The sequence below is a fragment of the Rhincodon typus genome, chromosome 43 (genome assembly GCF_021869965.1).
Source record: "Rhincodon typus isolate 14 chromosome 43, sRhiTyp1.1, whole genome shotgun sequence".
Classification (NCBI taxonomy): domain Eukaryota; kingdom Metazoa; phylum Chordata; class Chondrichthyes; order Orectolobiformes; family Rhincodontidae; genus Rhincodon; species Rhincodon typus.
The window spans coordinates 6222833-6233845 of record NC_063374.1 but is presented as its reverse complement, the minus strand read 5'-3'; the positions used below and the strand labels follow the sequence as shown (position 1 = coordinate 6233845).

At 45.3% G+C, this 11013-nt stretch overlaps 1 protein-coding gene across 1 annotated transcript in view; it reads left to right on the top strand.

Annotated features, from left to right (window-relative positions):
- The window catches only part of LOC109925231 (solute carrier family 22 member 6-A-like), a 20379-nt gene extending 19094 nt beyond the window's left edge, over positions 1-1285 (top strand). The window contains exon 7 of the mRNA XM_048619740.1: positions 293-1285. Within this exon, the coding sequence (XP_048475697.1) occupies positions 293-386 (94 nt within the window). The 3' untranslated portion in view covers positions 387-1285. The remainder of the gene's footprint in view (positions 1-292) is intronic.
- The last annotated feature ends 9728 nt before the right edge of the window (positions 1286-11013 follow it).

Below are 11013 nucleotides of genomic sequence, written 5' to 3'. Positions count from 1 at the left end.
CTCTCTCACACACACACACACACTCACTCACACACACACACACACACCACACTGTCTCTCTCACACACACACATACACACTCACTCACACACACACACACACACCACACACTGTCTCTCTCACACACAAACACACACACTCACTCACACACACACCACACACTGTCTCTCTCCCACACACACACACACACTCACATATGATGCATGGGTGAGAAATAAATTGAGACAATGAAAGAAACAATTGACCCTTTTGCAAATCACTGCTTGTAATTTTCTGACTTATTTACTTTCAGAGCAATAAAAACTGCTGGAAAAGGCAAGGACCTGGAGAGGAGCGATATCCCACTCCAGGAAGCCCACCTATCATTGATGAAACAGACTGTGTGACCAGGTGCAGCTCACTCCCAGCTATCAGCCCTCTGAGCAAAGAAATGATAACAGACGTTTTGTAATCTATGTCCACTTTTTCACAACAAGCATTTAATAAAGCCTTCTCAACCTTCAACATTTCCAAATTGTACTTTAAGCACTAGATAACTGAAGCGATAAGATAAATCTAAACAAACGAATTACAAGCAAATGACAGCCTCAGTCCAAATTCCAGTCTGTTTCTTAACAGATATCCTTGTGTCCTCCTGGCTTAATTGTTAAAAAATAATTTTGAATTGAACAACACTGAACTGGGATCAATCCTTTTGATTTCGATGTGATTTATTATTGTCACATGTACCTCGGTAGAGTAAAAAGTTTTGTTTTACGTGCAGTACAGGCAGGTCATACCATACACAGTGCATTAGGGTAATAGAACAGAGTGAGGAATACAATGTTACGGCTGCAGGGAAGGTGCATAGAGAGTGAGATCAACATTAAGTTTAAAATTTGAGAGGACCATTCAGAAACAGGGAAGAAACTATTTTTGAATCTGTTGGTCCATGTGTTTAAGTTTTGTATCTTCTGCCCGATGGAAGAGGTTGGAAGAGATTATTACCGGGGTGGGAGGGGTATGTGATGATGTTGGCCTGTCTTCCTGAGGCAGGGGGAAGTGTAGATGGAGTCAATGGATGGGAGGTTGGCTTGTGTGATGGACCGAGCTGCCTTTCCAATCCCAGGACTGTGCAGTACTGTCTTACTGGAGGTGGCGCACTTGGTCTTGGTTCTTGTCCTGCGACAGTGAAGGCATATAACCATCATGAACAACATCCTCAACCAGAGGTAAATCTTTGCCAATGTTCCTAGATTGTCCATTGTATGTCTCAATGCAACACTATTAAACTGTTATAAACCAATTGTCTCAAATGGATCCATGATTTGAGCACTGTCGCAGCCAATTAGAACCGTTCAGGAAAGAAATTCTGGCTCCAGACTGAAGTGCATGCATTTATTTAAGTTACATACAAGCAGATGAGGGTTAATTACAGACGCCTTTACACTTGCACTTTGTTTTTATTTAAATAACCACTTCAATACGCTCTTGACTGGAAAATGGGTTTCAAAGGAGATGCGAGGGGTATGTTTTTTTACACAGAGAGAGCGGTAGGAGCGTGGAACATGCAGCAAGGGGATGGTGGTGGGGGCAGATACAATAGGGGCATTTAAGGGGCTTTTGGACAGCACACGACAATGCAAGGAATGGAGGGATTTGCGCCAAGGGCAGGGAGAAGGGATTAGTTTAATTTGGTGTCATGTTCGGCACAGCATGGTGGGCCGAAAGGCCCGTTCCCGTGCTGGGTTATAAGCTCTGCGTGTGAATGCCTCCCATTGAAAGGCACCTCTACCACATTTGCAGGTAGTGCAGATACTTGTCCTTTTCTCTCACAACTCCTTCGCTTCTTTTGCAAATTATAAAGTCAGGCAGCACAGAAACAGGCCCTTCAGTCCAACTCGTCCATGCTGACCGGACACCCCAATCTGACCCTACTCCCATTTGCTAGCATATCCCTCTAAACCCTTCCTATTCATGTATCCATCCAGATGCCTTTTAAATGCTGTCATTGTACCAGCCTCCACCACTTCCTCTGGAAGCTCATTCCATACACGCACCACCCTCTGCGTGAAAAAGTTGCCCCTTAGATCCCTTTTAAATCTTTCCCCCTCTCACCTTAAACCTATGCCCCTCTAGTTTTGGACTCCCCGACCCTGTGGAAAAAAACCTTGTCTATTTACCCTATCCATGCCCCTCATGGTTTTATAAACCTCTATAAGGTCACCCCTCAGCCTCCGACGCTCCAGGGAAAATAGCCCCAGCCTATTCAGCCTCTCCCTGTAGCTCAAACCCTCCAACCCTGGCAACATCCTTGTAAATCTTTTCTGCACTCTCTCGTGTTTAACAACAAGTTACCTTCAATCTGTTTCCTCTCGTTTTTATTCCATTTACAAGCAGGATCAGTCCCCCTGCACTGTCTCTATCCAGCCCCACGATTTTGAAAAAAAAACTTTCAGATCTTTTAGACTTTTCTCTCGAGGAAAACAGTCCCAAACTCTCCAATCTGTCCTCATGACTGAAGTTTCTCATTTGAGTTATAAAGAAAGGCTGGAAAGGCTGGGACTTTTTTCACTGGAGCATAGGAGGTTGAGGGGGTGACTTTATAGAGGTTTATAAAATCTAGAGAGGTATGGATAAGGTGAATGGGAGGTGCCTTTTCACTAGGGTGGGGGGATTTCAAGAACAGGGGGCGTATTTTTAAGTCAAGAGGAGAGAGATTTAAAAAGGACATGAGGACAACTTTTTTTTTACACAAAGGGTGGTTTGTGTGTGGAATGAACTTCCAGAGGAAGTGGTGGATGTGGGTACAGTTACAACGTTTAAAAGACATTTGGATAAGTACATGAATAGGGAAAGGTTTGGAGGGATATGGGCCAGGAGCAGGCAGGTGGGTCTAGTTTAGTTTGGGATTATGTTTGGCACGGACTGGTTGGACCGAAGGGTCTGCTTCTGTGCTGTATGACTCTATGGAGACATTTTCATAAATTTCTCCTGCAATTTCTCCAATATGTTCACATTCTTCCTACAGGGTGGTGCATAGAACTGTGCACAATATCCCAGCTGAGGTCTGACAAGTGCCTAGTATCCTCTATTAATAAACCCCAGGGTACTGTCTGCTTTTATTCACTGTTCTCTCTCTCTACCCGTCCTGCCACCTTCAATGATCTGTGCACATACGCACCTCGCTCCTGCACCCAATTTCAAGTTGTTCTGCCTATTTGACACTGTCTGCCCGATGCCAAAATGCATCACCTCACACTTCTCTGCACTGAGCTTCATCTGCCACCTGTTTCTCCACTCCCTCACATTGTCTGTGCCCTTTCCAAGTCCTGCACTGTCCTCCAGACAGTTCACAACACTTCCGACTGCTGCATCGTCCACAAATGGCCCCCGCGCAATTGTTTACACATTACAGCTAAAGCAAGGATCCCAACACAGAACCCCCTAAGGTACACCATGACCATCCTTCCCTCCAGCCTGGGCAACATCCATTTACCGTTCGTCTCTGTTTCCGATTATTCGGCCAAGTTTGTGTCCCGTGTTGCACTAACCCTTTTATTTCATGAGCTACTGCTTTTCGCAAAAGTCAGTTGGGTGGAACTGTATCAAACACCTTCAGGTATTTCACAGCCTTACTCTCATCGACCTCTATACCTGTTACCTCTTCAAAACAACTCCGTCAAGTTTAAACATAACTCCCCCTTTAGAAACCCATGATGACTCTTTCTAATTAGCACATCTTTTCTTGGGGGGTAACTTTATAGAAGTTTTTAAAATCGTGAGGGCACAGATAGGGTTAATGGTAAGTGTCTTTTCCCTAGGATGCCAGGGAGGGGAATTTCAAGACCACGGGGTTACATTTTTAAGGGGAGAGGAGAAAGATTTAAAAAAAGACATGAGGGGCAAATTTTTTACACATTCGTGTGTGGAATGAACTTCCAGAGGAAGCGGTAGATGTGGGCACAGTTACAATAATTAACAGACGCTTAGATAAGTACATGATTAAGAAAGGTTTGGAGGGTATATGGGTTAGGAGAAGGCAGATGGGACTAGTTTAGTTTGGGATTGTGGTCAGCACGGACTGGTTGGACCGAAGGGTCTGTTTCCGTGCGGTATGACTCTATGACTGTATGTGGCTAGTAATCCTAATCCTGAATGATTGCTTCCAGAAGATACCTCAACATTGAGGTCAAACTGACTCGCCTGTAATTGTTGAGTTTATCCTTAAAACCTTTCTTCAACAAGGCTGTGATGGGGTTAGGGTTAAGATTAGCTACAGGGTTAGAGTTAGGGTTAGGTACAGGGTTAGAGTTGAGTGTTAGGATTATGGTTAGGTTTAGGGTTAGGTACAGGGTTAGGGTTAGGGTTAGGGTTGGGTGTTAGGGTTAGGTGTTAGGGTAGATACAGGGTTAGAGTTAGGGTTAGGTACAGGGTTAGAGTTGAGTGTTAGGATTACGGTTAGGTTTAGGGTTAGGTACAGGGTTAGGGTTAGGGTTAGAGTTGGGTGTTAGGGTTAGGTGTTAGGGTAGATACAGGATTAGGGTTAGGGTTGGTACAGGGTTCAGGGTTAGGGTTAGGATTGGGTTTGGGTATTAGGGTTAGGCGTTAAGGTTAGGGTTAGGGTTAGGTTTAGGTACAGGATTAGTGTTAGGGTTAGGGTTAGGGTTGGGGTTTGGTGTTAGGGTTAGGTGTTAGGGTAGATACAGGATTAGGTTTAGAGTTAGGTACAGGGTTAGGGTTAGGGTTAGGGTTAGGGTTGGGGTTAGGGAAGACTGTAGTGATTGGAATGAGGTTGGCCAGATGGATCGCACAACCTGTGAGATCCCTGATTGGGGCTGTTAACCTGGGCCAATCAGGGAGCCCTGGCTGACAGATATAAACAGAAGATTCAGGGTCTCTCCTTAGTCTAGGGACTGGCTCTGAACAAGCTGGTCAGAGCCCACATACTGCGCACGTGTAAATAAAGGCAGAAATAAAGGTGAAGGGATACCAGCCTCTGTGCACTTTCAAAAACAGAAACACGGGTTTCCCGGGCACTGCAGCACTCATTCACAAGCATAACGCCAATCCTGTACTGACAGCAAGCTTCACCAAGCTAACACTGCCCTGGGTATTCTTTCTTGGAGTTCCAATGTTGCTCAGTTGCTAGTTCTCGTGAACATCTCAATCCCCAATCTCCGAGCAACGGTGAAATATTAATGGACACAATCTCTATCCAACCCACTAATGGCTTCCCCCAACATACAACCAGTGAACTTCCCAGTTTCTCAGCTTCCCAGAATTTTTCAGAGTCCTGACTCCAGCACCTAGCTACCTGAATTCTAGACACATCATTGACTCCCCTATGCGCATTCCGCACAGTCTAATCATTTTCCCAGCAGTACAGCTTCCTGCAGTATTAACATGGAGTTTGCTGTTGTCTCTCTCTCTTCCATGTCTTCATTCCCTACCTGTAACCTTTGAACTCCCCTACAGTGACCCATGAACTGTCCTTGGGGACGTATTGAAAATTTTGTAATGAGGTCCTCCCTTGTTGCTGGGCAGAACTGAATGTTGCCACAGAGCAAACAGTTCCATAAATTTTACCAGCCATCGTTTGCTAGCAAATTCATTATACAAAAAGGAAGATACAAAAAGAGGATTTCATCTCACAGATACCCCTTGGAGGAAAGCAAGCTCCACCATAGAGAATATTTTACAATGGCTTTGGAATTCAATAAGTTCTTATAAGCTTCCAGCATAAAGATTATAAACCTCTCATTCATATAATTGCATACGCAGTTATAGGAAGGATACTACTAAGCTGGGTTCAGAAGAGATTTACCAGGATTTGCTGGGTATGAAAGGTTTCAATTCTAAAGAAAGGCTGGATAAGCTGGGACTGTTTTCACTTGAGGTTGAGAGGCAACGTTATAGAAGTTCATAAAATAATGAGGGGTATAGATAGAGTTAATGGTAGCTGTCTTTTCCCTAGGGTGGGGGATTTCAAGACCAGGGGGCATATATTTAAGGTGTGAGGAGAGAGATTTAAAAAAGACACAAGGGGCAATTTTTTTACACAGAGAGTGTTTCGTGTGCAGAATGAGCTTCCAGAGGAAATGATGGATGCGGGTACAGTTAATAAAATCTCTCTCAGATCAACTGATCCGGCATCCACTGCCACCTTGTGGAAGAGAGTTCCAAACCTCTACGACCCTTCGTGCTTCCTAACATCTCTCCTGTACGCTCGGGCCCTCATTCTCAGACTAGGCCCCTAGTTCTAGAATCTCCAACCAGTGGAAATAGTTTACCTACCCTGCCTTTTCCTATTAATATCTTGAAGTCTTTGATCAGTTTACCCCTTAACCGTCAAAATTCTAGAGAAAAACAGGCCTAATTTGCGAGATCTCTCCTCATAACGCGTTCCCTGAAGTCCAGTTATCAACAGTACCATGATGGCCTCCCTTCATTCACATGGGTGGGGAGGGGGGTTTGGGGGTGAATATCACATTGAAACAGAGAATATAGGAGCAGGAATGGACCATTTGGCCCTTTGAGCCTGCTCCTCAATTCATAGGGTCACACAGCACAGAAACAGACCCTTCGGCCCAACCAGTCCATATTCCCCAAACTAAACTAGTCCCACCTGCCTGCTCCTGGCCCATATCCCTCCAAACCTTTCCCTATTCATGTCCTTATCCAAATGTCTTTTAAACATTGTAACTGTACCCATATCCACCACTTCCTCTGGAAGTTCATTCCACACGCGAACTGCCCTCTGTGTAAAAATGTTGCCCCTCAGGTCCCTCTCACCTTAAAAAAAATGCCCCCAGTCTTCAAATACCCCACCCTAGGGGAAAGGACACCTGCCATTCACCTTATCTATGCCCTTCATGATTTTATAAACTTCTATAAGGTCACCCCCTCACCCTCCTATGCTCCAGTGAAAACAGTCCCAGCCTCTCCTTATAACTCAAACCCTCCACAGAACATAGAACATAGAACATTACAGTGCAGTACAGGCCCTTCGGCCCTCGATGTTGCGCCGACCTGCGAAACCAATCTGAAGCCCATCTAACCTAAACCATTCCCGGCAACATCCTGGTAAATCTCTTCTGAACCCTCTCCAGTTGAATAATATCCTCCAGTTATCACGGCTGTTCATCCAACTCTTCTTAGGTCTACCTCTCCATATCACGGAATTCCGACAGTGTGGAAAGAGGTCATTTGGCCCACCGTGTCTGCCCCCGAAACTCCGAAGAGCCTCCCAGACAGACTCAGGCCCCTACCCTATCCCATCAACCCCGGGTTTACCATGCCCAATCCACCGAACCAGCACACCCCCTGGAAACTATCCTTTGATCCCTTTATGACCAACTGCTATTTCTAACCCCTTCTAGAAATCATCTGTCGTTTTGGTCTCAACTGCTTTTTGGTAGCGAATTTTTAGAGTCTCACCACCTCTGAATGAAGAAATTTCTCCTCATCTCAGTCCTAAGTGGTTTACTCAGTATCCTTAGCCTATCACTCCAGGTTCTAGACTCCCCTGTCATCGGGAACATCCTTCCTGCATCTCGCCCTGCTAGGATTATGTAAATTTCTACGAGATCCCTCCTCATTCTTCGGAACTCCAGTGAATATAATCTGTCCTGGTCCACCCACATTGATGCACTTGTCAAGAAAGACCATCAATGCCCCTACCTCCTCAGGAGGCTAAGGAAATTTAGCACGTCTGTAAAGACTATAACCAATTTTTATGGGTGCACCATCTATTTGGATGCTTCAAGGCTTGGTACAGCAAGGGCCATAAGAAACTACAGAGAGTCATGAACACAGCCCAGTCCATCACACAAACCAACTTTCCAGCCGTTGACTCCAACTCTACTTCTCATTGCCTCTGGAAAGCAGCTAACATCATCAAAGACCCCTCGGTAAAAACTTCTTGGTAAAAGATGGTTTGCCCCTGTCCTAAGATTGCTGGTCTTTCAATACAAGGAGCTGTCGACAACTGAGTGTTGAGGACTGGCACAAAGACTATGTGTTGAGGGACCTCACTGAAGCTTGGTTTGGCCTCTCCAAGGATTACATGGAGCACACCACCAGTATAGGACTTTGTTGTGAGTGTTCACTGAGGTGCTGAGGGTAAATGTAGATCTGATCTGGAGTATATTCTGAATGAGTTGCTCTGGATTTAACTAATTGAACTGTATTGCATGGTTTGAACTGGCGCGCTATAGGCATTGGGAGGTCATGTTGCCTCTACAAAGGACGTAGGGTGGATTGGCTATGTTAAATTGCCCCATAGTGCCCAGGGATGTGCAGGTTAGGGTGGATTGGTCATGCTAAATTGCCCCATAGTGCCCAGGGATGTGCAGGTTCGGGTGGATTAGCCGTGCTAAATTGTCGCATAGTGCCCAGGGATGTGCAGGTTAGGGTGGATTGGCCGTGCTAAATTGTCCCATAGTGTCCAGGGATGTGCAGGTTAGGGTGGATTGGCCGTGTTAAATTACCCCATAGTGCCCAGGGATGTGCAGGTTAGGGTGGATTGGCCGTGCTAAATTGTCCCATAGTGTTCAGGGATGTGCAGGTTAGGGTGGATCAGCTGTGCTAAATTACCCCATAGTGCCCAGGGATGTGCAGGTTAGGGTGCCCCTTAGGTCCCTTTTAAATCTTTCCCCTCTCACCTGAAACCTATGCCCCTCTAGTTTTGGACTCCCCTACCCTGGCGGGGGCAAAGACCTTGGCTATTCACACTTATTCATGCCCCTCATGATTTTATAAACCTCTATAAGCCTTTGGACTGTGGAGGGGGGAAGGACAGCATCCAGAGAAATCCCACACAGACATGGGGAAAATGTGCAAACTCCATACAGACGGTTGCCCATGGATGGCATCAAACCCAGGTCCCTGGCACCGTCAGGCAGCAGTGTTAATCACTGTGCCACCCTGTTGCCGATGGGAGACCACATGGTCAGGGATAGTCATGTGGCTCTGACTTTCGCTGAAACTGGCCATTTATTGGCCAAAAACCACACTCACTTGCCCAATTGTAGACTTTGGGTGGACTCTCACAACTGGGGGTAAATAGGAAGGCTTTCATCATGGAAAAGAATGCAGCCTATTGACTCAGGGAGAGACACTGAATGGGATCTTGCAGGGGCCTGAATGATGTGGACTATGGCGAGATTTGTGACAGAATCAGGTGAGAAGTTAACTTCTCATCTCCTTTTAGCGATGTGCGACAATACTGTGGCTTTGGGACGTGATATTTTGTGCTTTTTTTTGCGAAGAGAGGTTTTGAGCTATAGGTATGAGTTGTCACTTCCAAACCAACAAACAGCTTGTGAGGCCTTGTTTTTTTTTCTAAAGTTGGAACAATAGAAGCAGCCTGGCTGGGTGGAATCAGAAACAGTGTTTTAGGTCAGCTTGCAGCAGTTAATGGGGTTTTGAAGCTGGTTGTGGAAGCAGCTCCATCTCTCTCTCTCTCTCTGCCACAGCTATGAATTTGGGTTCTCTCCCTATTGCTATTGAGTCACAGAGTCATACAGCATGGAAACAGACCCTTCAGTCCAACTTGCCCATACTAACCGAGCTTCCCAAACTAAATCTGTCCCATTTGCCCCGCACTTGGCTCATATTCCTCTAAACCTTTCCTATTCACGTAGCTGTCCAAACGTCTCTTAAATCACATGCGAGACAATCTGTTTTACTGAATGTGCCTTGGGATGTTACTACATTGAGACCATTGCTGTTTAGTGGTTAAATAATCTATTGTTCTGTTAGGTTTTCCAATAGAGTTAAAGTTATATCAAATACTCTTTGTATTTTAACTGCAGGGTAAGAGTACAGGTGTATGTTTTACTTAAAGCCAGGTAAGCAATTGAATTACACCTGGGACACAACACCTTACATTTGCCTGTAAATGAAGTAAAAGTGAAGGCTAACTCTTTGATGTATTTTGAGGGGGTTTGATGTCGTCCATAAAAAATGTTTAAGAACTGTATTAACAAGTATGTTTCTAGATAAGACTCTTACAGAATATTTGCTGAAAAGTACTTTGGGACAAACATCAACTACGGCTGGAAGGCCAGCGATGCCCACATCCCCCAAATGAATCAATTTGAAAAACCGCATCGAATTAAACAGGATCATAAGACAATGTTCAAACTAGTAAAAAGATAACTCGAGGACTGAATTCTGTAAACTGGATCACCAATTAGACTGGGAGGGGTGAAAATCTAATGACCATCCGACAAATAATTACAGAGGTAGGAGGAAAATTGGATTAATAAGTTAGGATGGGACTTGCTGTCTAAATGGTATGATCTATCTAAATGCTGGTTACAAGCTTATATTTGGCCAGGAACTCCCTCAAATGTTTGTGCTTTGGACTGTGGAAGTATTTCTGCTGTAATCAGCTCCAGTATTACATACTCTAGGCTCTATTGTTCTGTACGACTGAAGAGGCACAGCAGCCTCAGTCATGATCAGTTTCTGTGGAACTGACATTCTCTCCATCCTCAGTCATCAGCCATGGGTTTTTCTGACATTCTGGAGACTGTAGGAAGTGCGGGGAGATTCCAAATCATCCACATTCTCTTGTTAGTCTTCCCAATTCTCTTGATGTGTTCCCACATGCTGCTGCAAAACTTTGTGGGTGCTGTACCCAATCATCACCCTAGGTTCCCCATGGAAATCAACGACTCGAGGTACGTTAATGTCACAGACAAGCTGCGGACGGAGGATCTTCTTCGTGTCTTCATCCCTCTGGACAGGGATCAGTGGCCGGATCCATGCTGTGTGTACACCTCACCTAAGTGGCACCTTCTGGATCTCAACAAGAGGCGAGACAACAGGACCAAGTATGAGACCCGGCTCTGTACTGATGGGTGGATGTTCGACAACTCCACATTTAAATGAACAATAGTTAGCGAGGTACATCTGAGAATTTCTATTGCCTGATGGCTTTGGGGTGGCATGGTGGCTCAGTGGTTAGCGGTGCTGCCTCACAGCGCCAAGGACCCAGGTTCGATTCCACCCTCGGGCGACTGT